Source organism: Mesoplodon bidens (genome assembly GCF_964165515.1).
Source record: "Mesoplodon bidens genome assembly, chromosome: 5".
NCBI lineage: Eukaryota > Metazoa > Chordata > Mammalia > Artiodactyla > Ziphiidae > Mesoplodon > Mesoplodon bidens.
The window spans coordinates 122,732,985-122,755,693 of record NC_138161.1 but is presented as its reverse complement, the minus strand read 5'-3'; the positions used below and the strand labels follow the sequence as shown (position 1 = coordinate 122,755,693).

Genomic DNA, 22,709 nt, shown 5'->3' with positions numbered 1-22,709 from the left:
TTTCGTTCTTGGCAAGTAATAAGTTTTCGAAAGACCAATGACCAGACTGAATTGGAAAAGAAAGCAGTTACAAACTATGAAAATTTAAGATCAATAAGAATAAAAATAATAGTGCTAGTGGTAGTACTGGCAGTGGTAAACAATTTACTAAGGACTGACATTCAAGCTTTGAGTAGCTCCAATTCTACACTGGATTACAAATCTCTTACCAGGATTGCAGTCTGTAAGAAGAGAGCAGATAGACAGGAGAACTTTAGAAATGGTGAGCGCCGGACTCCAGTTGTCTTTCAGGATGTCCAGACAGATCACGCCTTGGCTGTTAATATTACAGTGATAAATTCTGGTTCGGAAGGTAACCTAGAAGAAAATGTAAAGTTGATATAAATAGACACACTGTTTATTTATTCATAAAATTTTATTATAGTTGATTTACAGTGTTGTGTTAGTTTCAGGTGTACAGCTAAGTGATTCAGTTATACATAAACATATATTCACTCTTTTTCAGAGTCTTTACCCATATAGGTTATCACAGAATATTGAGTTCCCTGTGCTATACAGTAGAGGTCCTTGTTGGTTATTGATTTTAAATATAGTAGTGTGTGTATGTTAATCCCAAGCTTCTGATTTATCCCTCCCTGCCCACATGTCCCCTTTGGTAACTATAGGTTTGTTTTTGAAATCTGTGAGTCTGTTTCTGTTTTGTAAATAAGTTCATTTGTATCAATTTTTAAAATTAGATTCCACATATGAGTGATATCATATGATATTTGTCTTTCTCTGTCTGACTTACTTCACTTAGTACGATAATCTCGAGGTCCATCCATGTGCCTGCAAATAGCATTATTTCATTCTTTTTTGTGGCTGAGTAATATTCCATTGTATATGTGTGTGTGTGTGTGTATATATATATATACACACACACACACACATATATATATATATACCACATCTTCTTTACCTATTGCTCTGTCAATGGACATTTAGATTGCTCCCATATCTTGGCTATTGCAAACAGTGTTGCAATGAACATTGGGGTGCATGTATCTTTTCAAATTATGGCTTTCTCCGGATATATGCCCAGGAATGGGATTGCTGGACCATATGGTAGCTCTATTTTTAATTTTTTAAGGAACCTCCATACTGTTCTCCATAGTGCCTACACCAATTTACACTCTCACCAACAGTGTAGGAGGGTTCCCTTTTCTCCATACCCTCTCCAGCATTTATTGTTTATAGACTTTTTGGTGATGGCCATTCTGACTGGTAGACACACCATTTATTAGACAAAATAATCCAATGGTCACCGGTTGACCCTATACTTAATTGTTCCTTCGGCACATGAGAAGAATCAATAAACAAAATCATTATTTTAGAACTTCTCATTCTGGGCACAGAGTTGACTAAACCCCAGCGGCAAAATCATGACATTCTGCTTTTGATGAAGAGTCTAATCACTTAACGAACATTCTGGGGGCTGAATTTGCTCTTGGTGAAACGGCAGGAATGCTCGTAGGGGAAAACTAACTCAAGGCTCGAAAAAAAGTTCACAGAAAGACATTTTCAAAAATAAAAATGGCAAAGGAAACTTTTCTTAGATTCCAGTTATTTGAAGGATTTTGCACATTATTAAATTAAAAAAAACCACATGGCAATACTACAAACAGGAAATAAACATTATTCTATGTTACAGTTTAAAAACATGAACTAGGGAACGTATGTAAATAAGACACTTAGTTCATGGAAAAACTGTATGTTATAATTTTCCTCCTTAAATTCTGTATTTTGAATGTAATATTAGTGCAGCCTACCTATAATAGCTAGATTGCCACTGTACTTTGCTTAGGCATAATTCTGAAACATGCTTATAAAAATTTTTCAAGAACTTTGATTGAAAAAGTTAAGTCCAAATCAGTTTTGTAACTCTGATAAAATTCTGTCTTATCAATACAAAAGTCTTATGTAAGCAACAAGATTTTAATGCTATTTACTAATATCATGTTTGTAAGTGTCCTCAAATTTATAAGCTGGAATATTTAAAAAATCTTGGTGTTCTCAAGACCAGTCCTTCTGGTACTCTAAGTTCAAAATGACTCTGAACCAAGAAACACACACATGGCAGATCTTTGTAGGTGCTGCCACCCCACCAGAGCATCCAGTAGCTACTCAAACATCAGATTTGCTGAGTTTTTATGATGTCAAGGTCAGAAAGGGCCTTCTATCAATATTACTGTTCAACACATGGTACCATTCTCAGGCTAGATGAGCACTAGCCCTGTTAGCAACACGCCAGACCAGATAACCTCGAGATATCCCTGCCAACCCCACACATCCCAAACACCCAGAAACGTTGAAGAAAATATAACTAACAGTCTTTAAAATGCATAGCTGAATGGGCGAGGGGCATCCCCAGAGGCCAGAACTGAAAACCAAAACTTACAGCTAGCACATGAGCAGACAGTGTAGCTGCCAGGGGTGGGGCTTGGGTTTTGATGCCCTCATGGAGAAAGAAGATGAAACCTTAGGTCTGTAGGTGGTGAGGGTTTGGAATTGAGAGCCCTTACATAAATTAGGCCACCGGAGCAACTAGTCTTTCAGTAGATGACTGAACCTGAAAAGATAATGCCTCATGGGAGAGGGAGCTAAGACACTAGCCAGAGAGAACTTGGGCACTGGAATTGGGAGAAAAGTGTTTCCCCTGAGAATTCTAAATCCTGGGCACATAGACTATGCAAACACTAACTAAAAAAGAGCTAAAAAGAGCTTTTTTTTTTACTATCAGATCAAATACATGCTTAAGGCAAAACATATAAATATATTTAAGGCAAAAATGAATAAAGAGAATAACTGCATTATGACGAAATTAATAATTCACAAGGAAAACATAACAATTCTGAATGTATTATACCTAACAACATAGCCCAAAATATAAAAAGCAAAAGTTGGAGGAATTGTAAGGAGAAAATGACACATCTACAGTCAAAGAGGGACATTGTCACTGCAGTAGATTTGGTCAACCAGACCAAAACACAGCAAGGATACTGAAAATATGAAAAGCCAAATTAACAAAATCAAGGTGCTGAATGAAGATGAAATTCCATGCTCAACAACTAAAGGATACTTATTCTTTTCCAAGCACATAAGAAACATTTATAAAAACTGATCACATGCTAAGCCACAAAGAAAGCTTAACATATTTCCAAAAATTATTAAGACTATTAAGGTCCCCCTTCATACGTTTGCAAACTGAAAAATACATTTTCAAATAATTCTTGGATCAAAGAAAAAAAATCAGCTATGTTTATAACTGAGGGACAATGAAAACGTTGAGTTGCCAATACCAAAATCTGTGATTTGCCTAAAGCAGTTAATGAAAGAGAAATCTACAGTTTCAAATGCATATATTAAAGAGGAAGAAGTTTCCTGAGATGTGTCCAAAGGAAGAAAAAAGGATAGAGTAAATCCCATGAAAGTAGAGAAGAATGGGCCGAAGTTAATAAAATAGATAATAACTGTGATATTAAAATTCTTCAGAGAAGTGAGAGTACCTAGCTGTTTAAGTGCTAGATGAAAAGACAAAATACTTTTATGATCCAGTGTACGTGGTGAGTGGCTTTTGTCTATAATACCATATTTTAAAAACCTATCTGAGTAGAGTTTCCTGTGCTATACAGTAGATCCTTCTTGGTTACCTATTTTATATATAGTAATGTGTGTATGTTAATCTCAAACTCCTACTGTATAGCACAGGGAACTCTACTCAGTACTCTGTAATAACCTATATGGGAAAAGAATCTGAAAAAGAATGGATATATGTATATATACGTATAACTGAATCACTTTGCTGTACACCTGAAACTAACACAACATTGTAAATCAACTATACTCCAATAAAATGTAAAAAAAGAGAAGAACCTAGCTCAGACTACTCTGAGCCAGTTAATCATCAAAATGAGTAAAGGAGGGAAGTATTATTATTGTACTCACTTTATCTTTTTTATTATTTTTATTATTTTTTACATCTTTATTGGAGTATAATTGCTTTACAATGGTGTGTTAGTTTCTGCTTTATAACAAAGTGAATCAGTTATACATATACATATGTTCCCATATCTCTTCCCTCTTGCATCTCCCTCCCTCCCACCCTCCCTATCCCACCCCTCTACGTGGTCACAAAGCACCGAGCTGATCTCCCTGTGCTATGCAGCTGCTTCCCACTAGCTACCTATTTTACGTTTGGTAGTGTATATACGTCCATGCCACTCTCTCACTTTGTCACAGCTTACCCTTCCCCCTCCCCATATCCTCAAGTCCATTCTCTAGTAGGTCTGTGTCTTTATTCCTGTCTTACCCCTAGGTTCTTCATGACATTTTTTTCCCTTAAATTCCAGATATATGTGTCAGCATAAGGTATTTGTCTTTCTCTTTCTGACTTACTTCACTCTGTATGACAGATTCTAGGTCCATCCACCTCATTACAAATAGCTCAATTTCGTTTCTTTTTATGGCTGAGTAATATTCCATTGTATATATGTGCCACATCTTCTTTATCCATTAATCTGATGATGGACACTTAGGTTGTTTCCATCTCCTGGCTATTGTAAATAGAGCTGCAATGAACATGACTCTTTTTGAATTATGGTTTTCTCAGGGTATATGCCCAGTAGTGGGATTGCTGGGTCATATGGTAGTTCTATTTGTAGTTTTTAAGGAACCGCCATACTGTTCTCCATAGTGGCTGTACCAATTCACATTCCCACCAGCAGTGCAAGAGCATTCCCTTTTCTCCACACCCTCTTCAGCATTTATTGTTTCTAGATTTTTTGATGATGGCCATTCTGACTGGTGTGAGATGATACCTCATTGTAGTTTTGATTTGCATTTCTCTAATGATTAATGATGTCGAGCATTGTTTCATGTGTTTGTTGGCAGTCTGTATATCCTCTTTGGAGATGTACTCACTTTAAAAAGAAGCTGAAAGTATGTGAGGTCGGTAGATGCTAACTAAACTTACTGTGGTACTTATTTCAAAATATATACATGTATCAAATGAGTGTGTTGTACACCTAAAATTAATACAATGTTATATGTCAATTATATCTCAATAAAACAAAAAAAATTTTTTTAAATAAAGAAACTGGGGAATCTCCATGCTGTTTTCCATTGTTGCTGCACCAATTTATATTCCTATGATATGATCCAGCAATTCCACTCCTGGGCATTTATCTGAAGAAGAAGACGAAAACACTAATTTGAAAAGATATATGCACTCCTATGCTCATGGCAGTATTATTTACAATAGAAGATATGGAAGCAACATAAGTGTTCATCAATAAATGAATGCATAAAGTTGTAGTGTACACACACACACACACACACAAACACTGGAATACTACTCAGCCATAAAAAAGAATGAAATCTTGCCATTTGCAACAATATGGATGGACCTAGAGGGTATAATGCTAAGTGAAATAAATCAGACAGAGAAAGATAAATACTGTATGATTTCACTTATATGTGGAATCTAAAAAACAAAACAAATGAACAAACGTAACTAAGCAGAAGCAGTCACAGATACAGAGAACAAACAGGTGGTTGCCAGAAGGGAGGCTGGTGGGGAGAGGAGAGAAATTGGTGAAGGAGATTAAAGGTACATGACAAACTAGCAATTACAAGATAAATGAGTCACAGGTATGAAATGTAGAGTGTGGGGAATATAGTCAGTAATAATGTAATATCCTTTGCATGGTGACATATTGTAACTAGACTGATTGTGGTGATCATTTTGAAATGTATAGAAATACTGAATCACTATATTGTGTATTAGGAACTAAGACAGTGTTGTAGGTCAACTATACTTCAAAAACAAACTCACAGAAAACGGATCAGATTTGTGGGCAGAGGGGGAACTGGATGAAGGCAGTCAAAAGATACACACTTCCAGGGACTTCCCTGGTGGCTCAGTGGTTAAGAATCCGCCTCCGATGCAGGGAACACAGGTGCGAGCCCTGGTCCGGGAAGATCCCACATGCCACGGAGCAACTAAGCCCATGCGCCACAACTACTGAGCCTGCGTGCCACAACTACTGAAGCCCACGCGCCTAGAGCCCGTGCTCCACCACAAGAGAAGCCACTGCAATGAGAAGCCCACGCACCGCAACGAAGAGTAGCCCCCGCTCGCCACAACTAGAGAAAGCCAGCGCGCAGCAATGAAGACCCAAGGCAGCCACAAAAAATTAAAAAAAAAAGACACACACTCCCAGTAAGATACATAAGCACTAGGGACATAATGTACAACATGGTAAATATAATTAACACTGCTGTTTGTTATGTATGAAAGTGGTTCAGAGAGCAAATCCTAAGGGTTTATGAAAATAAAAATACATATTTTTAATAAAAATTTTTTCCCTATTTCTTTAATTTTGGATCTATATGAGATGATGAATGTTCACTAAACTTATTGTGGTAAAAAAAAATGAAGAAACTGAGGCACAGAGAGGTTAAGAACTGGCTCATGGTCCCACAGCTGGTAAGTGGTGGAGCCGGAATTTGAACACAACCTTGTTGATCCAAAAGTCCATGCTCTCCTGTTCAGCCTCAATGCCTGTTTTTTTATTTTTTTAAAAAACTTTTAATTTTGAGCTAAGTACAGATTCACATGCGGTTGTAGGAAAGAATACAGACAGATCACCTACATCCTTCCCCCACTTTCCCCCAATATCACAGGAGAGTGATACCGACACAGTCCGCTGACCTTCCCATACATCACCAGTTTTACATGCACTGATGGATATATGTGTTCCTATGCAATTGTATCAGGGGTAGATTTGTGTGCCCACCACCACTGTCAAGACACAGAACAGTCCATCACAAACATCCTTTGTGAGACCCTTCACTAGCCACAGTCCTCCCCCCACTTCTGAATTCCCAACAAACACTATTCCTCTCTATATAATTCTGTCATTTCAAGAATGCTATATAAATGAAATCATACAGGATGTAACTTTTTGAAATTGGATGTTTTTCACTCTGCATAATACTCTTGTGATCCATCTAAGTTGTTGCATGTATCAAGACTTTGTTGTTTTACTGTTGAGTAGTAATCCACGATATGGATGTACCAGTTTGTTTAACCATTTACCCACTGAAGGACAATGGATTGCTTCCCATTTTTAGTTATTACAAATAAAGCTGGTATGAACATTTCTCTGTGTTTGTGTGAACGTAAGTTTTTATTTCTCTGGGACAAATGTCCAAGAGTGCAATTGTTGGGATGTATGGTAAACTCATATTTAGCTTTATAAGAAACTGCCAGACTTCTTTCCAGAGCAGACGTACCATTTTACATGCACGCCAGCAGAGTGATCCAGTTTCTCTGCATCCTCGCTGGCATTTAGTGCTATCAACATGCTTTATTTTAGCCATTCCGATAGGGTTTAGTGATACCTCATTGAGGCTTTAATTTGCATTTCCTTAGCTGCTAATGATGTTGAACACTTTTTCATGTGATTATTTGTTATCTGGATACTCTCTTCCATGAGAGAGGATGTGTATGTTTTTTTTGCCAATTTCTAATTACAGTAAGTCCCTTACATACAAACGTAATGTGTTGGGAGATCCAATAAAGTTAGCCTAGGTATCCCACTAACACAACTGGCTACATAGTACTGTACTGTAATAGGCTGTAATACTTTTCTCTCTTTTTTTTTTTTTTGTGGTATGCGGGCCTCTCACTGTTGTGGTCTCTCCCGTTGCGGAGCACAGGCTCCGGACGCGCAGGCTCAGCGGCCATGGCTCACGGGCCCAACCGCTCCGCGGAATGTGGGATCTTCCCGAACCGGGGCACGAACCCCTGTCCCCTGCATCGGCAGGCGGACTCTCAACCACTGCGCCACCAGGGAAGCCCTGTAATACTTTTCAAACAAATAATACATAAATCACAAACACAAAAAATAAAGAAAACATTTTTAATCTTACAGTACAGTCCCTTGAAAAGTACAGTAGTACAGTACAACAGCTGGCAGTCAGGGGCTGGCATCGAGGGAACAGCAGGAAGAGTTACTGACCGGAGGAGGGAGGGGAGGAGGGAGATGGCAGAGCTGAAGGATCGACAGCAATAGGGGACGGAGGGCAAGCTGCAATGTCGCTCACGCCTGACGCTGATGGCACAGGATCTGCTTCCTGGCTGGATCCAATTCTATCCACCCTCTTGAAAAAACGATCCAGTGATGTCTGGGTAGTAGCTCTTTTTTTCTCGTCATAGGTGACACGGTAGCACTGGGTTGCATTCTGAGCAGCTGCTGCAACCTTCGTGTACCGTTCTACGTTCAGGTCCCGTACCTCAAAAACTTACAGTGCCGCCTCAAATAAAGAAAATCCTCTGCCACTTCCTGCATCGTGAATCCCTTCGGTTCTTCAGTTACTTCTTCTTCCTCTTGCCCCTCTTCGTCCTTTCTCTAAGCCTCCAAATCCATCATGTCTTCATTAGTAAGTTCCTGGTGTTGCACAGAAGGGAGTTCAATGAAGTTGTCTTCTTGCAGATCTGGCTCCAGCTTCTCGCTGAGGGTCACTAGGTTGCTGAAGACCTCTTCGGACTCGTCATCCACCTCCTCAAATCCACGAAAATCGTGAACTTACTGTGGGCAAAGGTTCTTCCAGCCCCTTCATGGTGACAGCCGTAACCTCACGCCAAGCAAAGTCAATGTTTTTTATGGCCTTGCAGATCTTATAGGCCTTCCAGAATTATCACAGGGTTGTTCCTGCCCTTGCATTTACCGCTGTATTTGAAGCTCAACTCAATACTGATGTTTTACAATGGCGCGCTCAATTCCTCAAGGAGAGGGAAAATTATACTGAGGATCCCGTTTTCAAAGACAGGAAGACAGCACATTTTCCATATACTAAGAAAGTTTAAAAACGTGATTTGCATATAGTGATACAGAAAACTAATTTATCCAGAATGGCTAATTCCCAGATAATTCTGGATGAGAGGGGTCTTAATTTATGTGTGATACATAAATACCCACACAGGCATATGTGTGTGTGTGTGCACGCGTGTATGTGTGTGTATGTGTGTGTGTGAGTGTGTGTGTTGGACAGAATAAAGCCCTATCCCCCCAAAGATGTCCCTGTACTAACCCCTGGAACCTGTGAATATGCTGCTTTACAAGGGGCTTTGCAGGTGTGATTAAGTTACCTTGAGAAGGGGGGGATTACCCTGGATTGTCTGGTGGGCTTGATATAATCAAAACAGCTTTATAAGAGGGAGGCAGGAAGATCAGTAGGGGATGTGATGACAGAAAGAAGGCGTCGGAGTGATGTGAGGGAAGAGGCCTAAGGGATGAGCTAAGGGATGCTGCTGGTCTCTAGAAGCTGGAAAATGCAAGGAAACAGATTCCCCCTGAAACCTCCAGAGGGAATGCAGCCCTGCTGACACCCTAATTTTAGTCTGACCTCCAGAACTGTAAGAAAGAAACTGCAATTGTTTTAAGCCACAAAGTTTGAGTTAATTTGGTACAGCAGCTACAGGAAACAAACACGTTTGTATATATAGTTTCCAGTTGCCTCCTTTCTTTATCTAAAAAGGGTACCTTAAAAGCTCTGTCATGGGCTTCCCTGGTGGCACAGTGGTTGAGAGTCTGCCTGCCGATGCAGGGGACATGGGTTCGTGCCCCGGTCCAGGAGGACCCCACATGCCACGGAGCGGCCGGGCCCGTGAGCCATGGCCACTGGTCCTGCGTGTCCGGAGCCTGTTCTTCACAACGGGAGAGGCCACAACAGTGAGAGGTCCGCGTACCGCAAAAAAAAAAAAAAAAAAAAAAAAGGATCTGAAGTCAACAAAAAAATAAAGATGAGGAGACTGGCGCTTATTACAAAAGTAATTTTAGAAAGAGTTAATAAGATTCTTTGTGTTGACTACAGCACAAAAAAAATGCTACTAGGTAGTGAATGATCTCGGGTAAGTTGCTTGCTACTCTGAGCCTCTATTTCCTGACAAAGTGAGAGACTTAAACTAGATGATTTCTAAGGCCCATTCTAGTACCAAGATCCAGGAGCTGTACTGTAAAAAGAATATATGGTTTTGGGAGTAGCTGGACTTGGGCTGGAATCCTGACTTTGGACAGATCAACGTAGCATCTCTGGGATTCAGGTTCCTCATGTGCAAAAATGGGGAAACAACAGCTATCCCCACAGAGGCTGTGATGACTGTAGTACAAGGTAACTCCTAACACCAGGCCTGGCCCCCAGCAGGAGCTGGAGCAGTGTGAATCCCCTCTCCCTCCTTCACCTCTCCTAGTTCTACAAGGTCATTGCAGGATGCACGTGTTCATGCAATAATTCCCTGTCACCTGAACTTTAAACATGCTTTCTTTCTCCCATGCCCCTGCTCTAGAGCGGAGATTACATGCCATCCACAGACAGAAAGCTGTTCTGAACGGGGAGAGAGGTCATGTAGGGTACGAATAGAGATAGAGAAGAAAATATTTTAAGAAAGTATTTCTGTCCAACGGAGTCTACACATAATTTAGAAAAATGTTGTAAAGCAAATAACTACCTCAAAGCCGGAAAGCTGATAATGACAGTAAAAATAATCAATTCAAATAAGATTTCAGTAATAACCTCTATTTTTAACACAGCTTCCATTTTTCAAAAAAATGTCTTGATCAGGAGATAAATGCCACTGTGATTTTACTGAGGAAGTATGAGATCAGTGAGAAATACATTCCTCTTAAAAAGACTTTCCATGGAGACCCAGAGAGGAAATATTTGGAGCCCCTGTGCCATAAATCAGTGAATCATGTAACAAAGGTCCCAAAATAGCAGGGTTACCATCATTCAAGTGGATCTTGGCCACAGACTCACTATGAAACTCTTTATCTGAACAGTTTTTAGTGCACACTTAAAAATGTTAGTCCTACCACCCTCCTAGAGACCTCAAGTGCTCTTTTCTTAAAACTGACTTAAGAGCACTGTCCCAACAATGAACACATCCTAAGATTATTTTAAAGTCTTAGCGGCAAAATAAAAACTGGAAAGATCCATTTTAAGGGAGGGGAATCACAAATCGTAAAGACACACTAAGAAATACACATCAGCAAAACAAAACAAAAAACCTCCCTGAACTAAAAAAAAAAACAAAAAAACTGGAAGTAGATTTCACCTTGAATAACTGGCAGTACGGGAATGAAAATGAAACATCACCTAGAAACCACGATGTGTGAACACGATCCCCGCCCTGCTGTGACTGAGACCAGAGCACTGCTCCATTTGGCTGTGGGCCAGAGCTACGCTGTAAAAGCTTCAAGCACAATTTAAATGATTAAAAATAAAAACACTTTATACCATAGACATTGAAGTTTAAAAAGGTCTTTCTCAGTTCCTTGGAAGTATAGATGTAGAAAAAGATGCAACTAGAAACTTTCCCCCATCCTGAGCAGCAAATCTATTGGGAGTTGGGACACCGTATTCAATTCCCAATTCAATTTCTAACCACACAGCAATGGATTACTCCTACCTCCTGCAAGGCATGATGCTTGCAATGACTTGATAAGGGACCAATCATTAGACTCCTTCTTATAAAAATTCAATTTGTGTAGAATGTTTCAGGAACATACCTATAGTGAGTAAGGCGCAATTTGGTTTTTCACATTTGTGTGTTTTTTGTTTTGTTTTGTTTTGTTTTTGCGGTACGCGGGCCTCTCACTGTTGGGGCCTCTCCCGTTGTGGAGCACAGGCTCCGCGGTCATGGCTCACGGGCCCAGCTGCTCCGCGGCATGTGGGATCTTCCCGGACCGGGGCACGAACTCGTGTCCCCTGCATTGGCAGGCGGATTCTCAACCACTGCGCCACCAGGGAAGCCCTGTGTGTTCTTTTTTATCAGTGACTCGTTCTTTCACTGTGCTTTTCCATCTTGTACTCCTTAAACAATTATCTTGTCTCTTTTGACTCGTTCCACTGTCTCAGGTTTCAGTAATGGTCTCCAGCAGATTCTCCTCGATGGCAGGATTGTATCCAAGTGTGGATTGTAACTGTTGAGTGTGAGTTCATCCTCCGTGTACATTATTTATTTTCCTGTAGAAATCCCATGTGCCTTGGATGGTGGAGTGTTTTGCATTTGCTTCTTCATGGGTTTCAAGGACAACACTAGTTTGAGCGCAGATTGTATTATACATGCCAAAATGTAAAGCAATAAACTCACTGCTTAGGACGAATTGACTTACAGTCTTTATTACTCTTTATTTAATGGGGATGGAGTTTCAGTTTAGGAAGGTAAAAAATTCGGGAGATGGATGACGGTGAGAGTTGTGAATGTACAATGTGAATGTACTTAGTGCCACTGAACTGTACAGTTAAATATGGTTAAAACAGTATGTTTTATATTATGTGAATTTTACCACTGTAAAAATTTTTTTTAAAAAAGTCTAAAGGAAACATCTCTTATATTTAGTGTCTCAATTATTTTATTTTGAATAGGATACTATCTGCTAAAGGCACAGTAGCCTGAAATCAGCTCAGTCAATTCTTGTTTGGCATGCATATAGAAGTTTCCTCCCTCAAATCAGTTAAAAAAAAAGGAAAATACAGAAATTTAACAATGCTCTAGGAGTAGGACATTCCTAGGAGTACGACTTTACCATTTGAAGACTCGGATTTTAACAGCCTTTTAAAGATCACTGAAAAGAGAAATACAGTTACTTTCAAACAATTAAGAAATTTCTTAAAAATCTGGCTGTTTGAGTTTTCTACAAATGGGTTTTCATGGCTTGGACAAATTTTCCAGTCATATAGTCATATATGGATTCCAAAACTGCTGAATCCCGAACAGTTGAGGGGAAAATGAAGATGATCTGGTATCTAAACAGAAACGTATGCCCAAAGTATCACTTAAACATTCCCACTGTTTTTATTCACTGAGCACATACACACAGTAGATACTCGACCAATGCCTGAGGGTCCATCAAAAGCAGACCCCAAAGCTCTCTGAGTTGAATACTCTCTTAAGAGGCATCACCTCCCACCTCTTTTTTTTCTCGATGTGCTACCGTATGCTTTTTAATGTCAATTAAAGCATGTGTTGCTGTCCACTGGTAGTCCCCAACTCTTTGATGGGGAGAACGTGGCCAAGCCTAAGGAGATCCTCTTCGGGGAAAAACTGTGTCCCGTTGGGGCACTGAGTGTGCCAGGCACCATGCTGAGGGCTGTGCCGGTGTCTTCTCAAAGACAGTCCCCGCGGGCTTTCCAGCAGCCTGCTGGTGGGAAGTCCTCCTGCTGTCTAGCCTAAATCCCACAAGCTGCTGTTCCTGGGGACACTGAACCTCAAACCGTCATGTGGGGCGATGCTGACCTGAACCTACACTTGGAAGACAACATGATTCATTTCTGCTTTAAAACTGCAAAAGTGTCTCTACATAACGACAATTCATTACGAAGCGTTAACAGCTGAGATACTTAATGGGGTCCATGTAAAGTGTATAACAGATGACCAACCATATGACAGCTGCTGTTAAATTAAAGACAGTGACATGAACATAAACATGAGAAGAATGCCCTCTTTTGTATTTTGTTTACGTTTTTTACAGGACTCACATTACCTGAGGCAATTCTATGAGATGTAGCCTATTTACAGATTTGCTAAGGGTAAAATGGAAGTAATATACAGACTTCCTTTATCCTCTGGAAAAGAAGTAATAAATTTCATGTTTGTAGACATATGAAGTGGCAGTTATTTATTTTAAGAGATTAATAATTCAACATACATACAACACAACACAAAGTATTCATCATCGCTAGCTGGAAGTGGCAATTTGTTTTTTCATATAGCCCACAACAGTCTAGAAGTAAACTATATTTTAACAGTCTAAAATGAAACAATGACTAATTCTGTTAATGATACAGTAAATTAACAGCAATTATAGAGTTGGCTGAATGCCCACAATCTCAGTGAGTGCTACATGACACACAAGAGACGTCCTTTGAAAGTGGCAGTGTTCATAAATACAATAGAAGTTTCCGAACTTTGCGTGTGTACTGGGGGGGTAACTGGTTCCCTATGTTTGTACCATGAAATTAAAAAGTATGTCATGTATATCACAGAAAATGATAACTCCAACTACTACTACTAATAAATTAGAAACAGCTAACAATGTGCCAGGTACTGTTCTAACTGATGTGTGTTGATTACATAATCAACCTGTGAGGTAGGTATTACTATTATTCTCATTTTACAGATAAAGAAACTGAGACACAGCTTCGGAGGAATTCAAGTTGAGACAATTCCAAGAGAAAGTAAAGAAGTTACAAGGAGGAAGGAAATAGGAAACAGATGAAAACAACCCAAAACAACCACACACAAGAAAACAACCCACACCCCTAAGAGTTTTTGGAAAATAACAGAAGAAAACAGGAAGAGGATAAAGAAATTTACATGAATTCTAAATCTCAACAGTCTGACTTTAGATGGAAAAGCTAATGATACACGGTTTCAATAGCTTTTTCGGATCAAGTTCTGGTAAAATGAGAATTCATGTAAAGTGCTTTCAGCAAAGAGAAGAAAAGCCATGTTCACTATTATTGTGACTGCTCTTATTCTGCAAACTGACCTGTCATCTCTGTGAGATTACTGAAGGCAAGAAAAACCAAGACGGTCAAAAAAAGATAAACAGATGTTTTAATATGACTTGAAAGTTGTCACTTAGATTTATCTAATTTTTGAATAATTTAAATCTCACCACTTAGAACATCCTAGTGAGTATTCTTCAAACATCTGTGGGGAACAGATGTAACGAAGGGGACTGATACTTGTGATACTGTACCAGGTAACTTACCTGAAAAGTAAAATATGACTGAGGTCTGTTTGGAAGGACGGGGGGTCTGGGTGTTCAGAGATAAAATAGGGAGCGGGTCGCTTCTGTAGGTTTTGATCAGAGGAGCGCCATGATGAGAGGGGACTGGAGCATTTGTAATAGGGTTGTTACAACAGCATTTCTTCTTAAACTAGCCCCGTGTGGAACGAATCCTTTACAGTTGATGACACTGACTTATTCCTAAGTTCATAAAATGGCTTTTCTATGATCAACAGTGTGGAAGCTGTTTTTGGTATACTGTCTGAACAGCTGACCAAATCAAGAGAGAAATAGATATAGCTGACAAAAGAGAAGAGGTGGGAAGGGAGGAAAGGGGGGCAGCTCAGGCCACAATCTGAAGCAGGTCCTTAGGAAAGGAGGGACCAAGCACTGCAGGCAAAGAACCACCAGAAATGGCTGAAAAACCATTTCTGATCATGGCCTTCATCACCCCCTGGAGGCCTCCTGCTGAGACAGAGACAGGAAAAGAAAGATGGTACATATCTCATAGCTCAAGGTTAACCATTCTTTTTTTTTAATTTAAAAATTTTTAAAAATTGAACTATACTTGATTTACAATGTTGTGTTAATTTCTGTTGTACAGCAAAGTGATTCAGTTATACATACACATACATTCTTTTTTTTTATTCTTTTCCATTACGGTTTATCACAGGATACTGAATACAGTTCCCTGTGCTACACAGTAGGACCTTGTTGTTTATCTGTTCTATATATAATAGTTTGCATCTGCTAACCCCAACTTCCTGCGCCAACAATTCTTACTCTGAGTGACCCCTGGGTTGAGGCATCCTCAGAAGGATGGATATTTGTTTCCCTCCTCACCCCCCTCCCCCCTAAAAAAAAAAAAAGAATATCAAGAACTGCAGGGCTACCAGCAACAAAGCTCTTCTGGCCTTCCTGGCAACCATTCAAGAACTACTTGTAAGTTTTACTGAAGGAATGTTTTGTATTATGAGGGATTCCTTACATTTTATTTTTATCTAAGGAAAATTACACGGGTTGGTTTCCTTTTAAAATTTTCATGCCTATTTTTCTTTTTTTAATATTTATTTATTTATTTATTTGCGATACGCGGGCCTCTCACTGTTGTGGCCTCTCCCGTTGAGGAGCACAGGCTCCAGACGCGCAGGCTCAGTGGCCATGGCTCACGGGCCCAGCTGCTCTGCGGCACGTGGGATCCTCCCGGACCGGGGCACGAACCCGTGTCCCCTGCATCGGCAGGCGGACTCTCAACCACTGCGCCACCAGGGAAGCCCCCCTATTTTTCTTTGATGCAGGCAATCTCTCCCCTCCTCCTCCTCTGTCCCACTCCTGTTCTTGCCCGTCTACAGTCTAGTCTTTGCTACCATCTGTGATTCCTGACACTGTTCCTTCACTCTTTAGTTCTACCTCCTGGGTTATCTTCTAGCTTCACACCTCGGGGCTTCTGAAGCCTGTTGCTCTGGGTTTGTCTTTTTCCCTCTGGTATTCTCTGTAAGATGACTTCCCTAAAAAAGCCAACACGTTTCATAGATAGGTTCATTTGTGTCACATTTTAGATTCCACATATAAGCGGTATCATATGTATTTGACTTTCTCTGATTTATTTCATTCAGCATGATAATCTCTAGGTCCATCCATGTTGCTGCAAATGGCATTATTTCATTCTTTTTTTTATAGCTGAGTAATATTCCGTTGTATATATGTACCACATCTCCTTTATCCATTCATCTGTTGATGGACATTTATGTTGTTTCCATGTTTTGGCTACTGTGAACAGTGCTTCTATGAACACAGGAGTGTATGTATCTTTTTGAATTATAGTTTTGTCTGGATATATGCCCAGGAGTGGGATTGCTGGATCATATGGTAATTCTATTTTTAGTTTTCACAGACATAGAGAACAGACTGGTGGTTGCCAAGGGGGAGGGGATTGGGGGAGGGGTGAAGTGGGAGTTTGGGATTAGCAGATGCAAACTATTATATATAGAATGGATAAACAACAAGGTCCTACTGTATAGCACAGGGAACTATATTTAATATCCTATGATAAACCATAATGGAAAAGAAGACAAAAAAAGAATATATATATATATATATATATATATATATATATATAAAACTGAATCACTTTGCTGCACAGCAGTAATTAATACAACATTGTAAATCAACTATACTTCAATAAAAAAATAAATTGTATCTTAATTTAAAAACACCCAACAGGTTAATTTTCCCTAAGGCTGTGTGGAAATCTATCTGCTGGAAGAGATAACAGCAACAAAAAGGAAGTCTAATAGCAATGATTCAGAATTGTATGGGAAAAATACCCTCCCATTTTTTAATGTTCTATCCCAGCTGCCTGAATCTCCTATCCGTGGAAAAAATTCTGAAGTAGTATCTTAAATAAAAACTTGAGGGACTTCCCTGGTGGTCCAGCAGTTAAGACTCTGTGCTCCCAATGCAGAGGGCCTGGGTTCGATCCCTGGTCAGGGAACTAGATCCCACATGCATGCCACAACTGAGAAGTCTGCATGGTGCAACTAAGACCCGGCACAGCCAAATAAATATTTAAATAAATAAATATTTTAAAAAACCCCCAAAAAACCTCGAGGCCCTTTCCCTATAATTTGCAACATTCAACTCTGTAGTGTAGAAAATTGGCTTCTGTGACATAACAAATATTACCTTTTAAAAGCAAACAACGGCACCGCATATACGTGGCTTTCCTATAAACAGTGCCAACTTCACTTAACAAAACTGATAGCTGTACTCATAGCTAAATAAAGCTTTTAGAAATGAATTTTGGTAGACGGGCTAACAGTGCATGTTTATCTACAAAGGGAACAAATTTATATAAGGTCCTTAAGGACAAGGATTTTATCTGATACTGATTTTTATCCTCTACAGGGGCGTGTAGGATGTCAACATGTATTTATTCAGTAAGTAAATGAATTGAAAATATAGAATATTTACATTTTAAAAGGCCATACATACCATAATTAAAAATGACAACTGAGTGAGAACTTCTGATATGCCAACAGTTAGGTTTACAGAGCCTTGTATTAGGGCGGGTATCACCTGACAGATGTGTAAAGTTGATAAAGGGAAATGTGTTATAAAAAGGATGTTCTCCATTAACTACATAAAAGAATGCAATGGGGTGATGGAAAGTATGGCTGTTGTCAATAAACTGAATTACTGTGTGTTGAGCAAGATCACAGCTCAGCACAGCTCAGCTACTTTAGGTGTGAAAAGTGTTGGACTGGAAATCAGGAAGCCAGGAGTTTGAATCCTGGCCCTGGCACTTATTAGCTATGTGATCCTAATCACATTATTTAATCTAAATTTTAGCTTCCTGGGATAATGAAACCTGCCTCTCAAAGTGAGAGGACCAAGTGGGATAATGAATGCAAAAGTACAGTATAACATTAGTATAAAATACAGCGTGATGTCTAGTACCCCATGCTCCACGACCACCATGATGTCAACAGAATTGGAAACAAAGCCCCTAACTGTTCTCCTTCCTTGTCTCCGTGCTTCCTGGGGTGCCTCTTACTCATGTCTGTATATGGAGGGCCTGGAAAGCAGTAAGGGCTCAATGAATCTCTGCTTTATAAATTAGTCTTAAAGTAGACGTTTTAAAAAGCAACCAACTTCTAAGAATTTTTGGCAAGTTTCTCCCGATATACTGATACCATCAGAAGAATATATCTGATTGCTTAGAATAGCTACACCCGTATGAATAAATCACTGTCACTGTCTGATTCTCAATCTATTTCACTTACAAGCTTTAACTTCTGACTCTGTTTCTTCGTATGCTCTGCAGGGTGAGTGAGACCTGCCTAACACCTCCAAGGGCCAGCTGACCATATCTTTCCCCCAACTCAGTGACAAGTCATAATTACATACTGACGTTTTGATCTTGACCAACTGGGGGCTGAGAACATTCTTTTCTCCCTAATTTTCCTTGGACCTGCTTGAGCAAATCTCCGAGTGGCTGCTATCTCATCAAGAGATCCGGTTTCAACTCTAAGGAAAAAAAAAAAAATCAAGGAAACGTGATCATTTGCTATAATGGGGGGTGATATTTGGCTGGAAGTCCTAAAAATTAACTCAGACCTCCCCACTCTACCCAAACTTGAACAAAATAACATTATCTATAGCGATCCAAACAAAAGTAGCACATTTACATAAAGTAGAGAATATTACAATTTTTTTCTTACACGTGGAATACCATTTCCCCATCCCATTTCTCAAGTGGATGTGATTTCTTTAAAAATTGACAGACATTTAATCAACCCAGGGTGTCTGTTCCATGTCTTGATCTGGTCCCATCAGGGGCTCTTTCCTACAAGGTTGGAAAAATGTCAAATTCGAAGTTGCTTCTGGCGCAGTCACGCAGAAGGCATCCCTCTTCACCACACTATTCCTTCAACATCATCCTTCTGGCCTTGAACTTTCCATGGGTCATGGTGTTTCAGAGTTCCCAGTGCTGTTTTCTGGGACTAGTGGGTCCCTATCCTTTGATGTTTGGGATCCTGAAAACTTCATCCTGAAGCAGCTCCACCCTTTTCTTTTCAGAAAACCCATGAGGAGAGGGTGTCACTTGTCTAGATCTGTGAATTTTTCTTTGGAAAAATCTCTCTGATAAACGAGTTGCCATCTTTCCCTGGCCATGACGGCAAGAGAACTCCTTGTTTTCCAAACATCCGAATGTCTCACTCCAGTTTCCTTTGTTCATTTAACCTCTCTGTAGAAGAACAACCTTTGTGAAGAGATGTACACCTGCCCATTTCTCCCAGATATGCTGACAGTAATATCCACAAACACCAACTCCAATCTGGAAGGAGGGCACACTCCACAGAGAAGGAATTCCAGAGCATGGAGGGACATAGCAAAACCCTTGTTCGAAGCCCCCATATCTACGGCCAGGCTCTGATGGGGGAGGATGGTAGATATCAGAAGGGCTGGTCACACACCAGCTCCATCAGAGTTGGGCAAAGGTGTCAGTGGTTGAGTTGATCCAATCTGAAGAGATTAAGTTGGCTTGGGCAATAAGCATTTCAGAGGAGACAGTGGAAAACCAAAAGTCTTTCTCCAAAGTTTGTAACTTCATCAGATTCTGGAAAGCTAGGGAGAAAGGAATCCACCCAAAATGTGACTAAATTGAACTTCCTGTCAGCCTAATGGCTGATTTCCTATTAGTTTATGGGCATATTTGGTTTAGAACAAATAAAATTGGTATTCCTTGACCTCCAATCCTACTTGAAATCCAATCCTACTTTCAGTAACTCTTATATTGGTGGTAGCTGGGGCAGTTGCTGCTCACACAGATGGATACAATGTACCTTATTTTAAAAGCAGGAAGACAATGACCACTGTTTTGCTCTATTTTTATTCACCACATTGATTCTGAAATTTCTCACAACATTAAAGTATAGCATAGCATTTTTAAAAGGTTTATGAAAAAGGAGAACGAACTAAAAAGATAAATTACTGACTCATGAAATGTAAGCAATAGCCCAGTCATGATACGGAGGATATAAGGCTGTTTCGGCACTAAGTATGAAATTGACCTGTGAAATGATTTCTTTTACTTTTTTAATTCAAAGACTATTCTAATATGTCAATTATCCCCCGATTAATTAATAGATTCAACAAAATCCCATCAGGATTTTTTGTGGCAATTGAGAAGTTTATTCCAAAATTTCTAGGCAAATGCAAAAGACTTGGGTAGCTAAAATAATCCTGAAAAATACAAACAAAGTTAGAGGACATATACTACCTGATTTGAAGACTTAGTGCAAAGCGACAGTCATCAGAACAGTGGGTGTTGGTTTAAGAATAGAAGAGATCAGCCAACTTGCTTTATAAAGGGATAGATAATAAATATTTTAGTCTTTGAGGCCATATAGTCTCGTTTACAACTCCTCAACCCTGGTGCTGGAGCAGGAAAGCAGCCCCAGACAACATGTAAGCGAACAGGCATGGCTATGTTCCAGTGAAGCTTTATTTACAAAAGCAGGCAGTGAGCTGGCTTTGGCCCATAGGCTATGGTTTTCTGACTTCTGGAATAGACTAAGAGAACAGATCAGAACATCCAGAAACAGTCCCATACTTATAAGGCTAGTTTTTGACAAAGGGACTAAATAATTCAATGGGGGTGATGGGGGGAAAGAATGTTTTTTCAACAAGCAGTGCTGGAACAACTAGATAACTGTATGGGACAAAAGGAACCTTGACCCCTACTTCAAATTTTGCACACAAATTTATTTGAAATGTCTCATACATTTAAATGTAAAAGCAAAAATTATGATACTGTAAAAAAAATTGGAAAATAAACAGATGAGTGGGAGGGGGATCTACTATCTACAATCTACAAGGACTGTAATTTCATAAAAGAAAGGACATTTTAACAATAAAATGGCAAAAAGCTGTAATGTCAGAATAAAAGGCAGGCCTTTAAATTGAAAAATAAAAGAAAAAAAAAGAAAAAATATTGGGGAATACCTTTGCTTCCTTGGGAGTAGTCAAAGGTTTCTCAGAATGTATAAAGCACTAACCATAAAATAAAAAATTTGATAGAGTACATAAAAAAAAAACCCTCTGCCCACCAAAAGATATTTCAAAAATGAAGACGGAAGTCCCAGACTGGGAAAAAATATTTGTACTGCATAAATCTGACAAAGGATTTTTATTTAAAATATATAAAGAGTGCCAACAAATCAATGTAAAGAGACAAACAACAATAAAAATGGGATAGCAAGCTTGAACAGACATTTCAAAAAAGATATATAAATGGTGTATAGCACATGAAAAGATGTGTCCTCTTTTAGGAAAATGAATGCTATGTTTCAGGTGTATGCGGTGTAGGTGTCAGGGTTAGGGAGAAGCTTGACTTTGCTTTATTATCTTGTTTGGCTTAAGTGGGGTTTAATGAGGTGTTTATGGATGCCGAGTTGACAATGGTAAACGGTGATGGGTCTGAAAAGTGCCAACCTGGTTAGGCTGAACTGCGTTGCGCAGAATTCCCTTCCATACATGTGTCTGGTTAGGTGGGCACAAAGAGGCATTGTGCGCAAGAGTTGGTGGTTGGAAAGAAGGGAGCAGAGAGATGGTTTCCATGTGTGGAAGGCTGGTGCCAGGGCATCAGGGTGCTCATAGGTGTTGCTGCTTCTCTGTAGGCTCATCTCACTGGCGCAGGGCTCCACTCTCCCCTTCAGCTCCTCTGACCCCTGGCCTGGGGGTGTATTTATTTACCTCGATGGCACTGGGAGCCACCTTCTTCTGCAGAACTCCTGTATCATCACAACCGCAGGCGATGAGAGACATGAGTTACTGACAGTTCTCGTGGGTTTTAGCTCATGTTCCTGGGTTCTAGCTTGCCCTGCAGACTTCAAGCTCTAGCATCAGACAACAGCCTCCCAGAGACAATTTAACCAGAACCTACCTCTGTGTGGGGTCCTACAGATACATATATATCTCCTTACACAATTGTATGTAGACTCTCCTACGAGTAAACAGTCTTCCCTCGGTAGCCACAGGGCATGGGTTCCAGTAACTCCCGGAGGACATGACAATCTGAGGATGCTCAAGCCCCTCCTAGCTGGCCCTCCCTATCCCTGGGTTCTGCATCTGTGGATTCAACTGACTGCAGATCCTGGAGTATTTCCATGGATGTGGAGGACCAGCTGTACCACTGCTCTGACTGAACCTGCTTGATACAGAATCACTGCACGAACCTGTTTCCTGAAATCTCCACGGTTTCCTGAGGAAGGCTTCCTCCACTGTTCCTCACCCCAGTTATGTCCTCCAAAGTCCCCTGGAGAACCAACCCGAGAGTCTCTGATGCCTCGGGTGCCTAAAGGA

The 22,709-nt window shown here is 39.9% G+C and overlaps 1 protein-coding gene across 2 annotated transcripts in view; it reads right to left on the bottom strand.

Annotated features, from left to right (window-relative positions):
- Window positions 1-22,709, bottom strand: part of LOC308618136 (ubiquitin-conjugating enzyme E2 E2) — a 349,746-nt gene that overhangs the window by 48,427 nt on the left and 278,610 nt on the right. For both annotated transcript variants that reach the window (XR_014015969.1, XM_081235585.1), the window contains one exon: window positions 210-357. Coding sequence is in view for 1 of the 2 variants with exons in the window: in XM_081235585.1 (XP_081091711.1) it covers window positions 210-357 (148 nt within the window). In the remaining variant the exon portion in view is untranslated. The remainder of the gene's footprint in view (window positions 1-209; window positions 358-22,709) is intronic.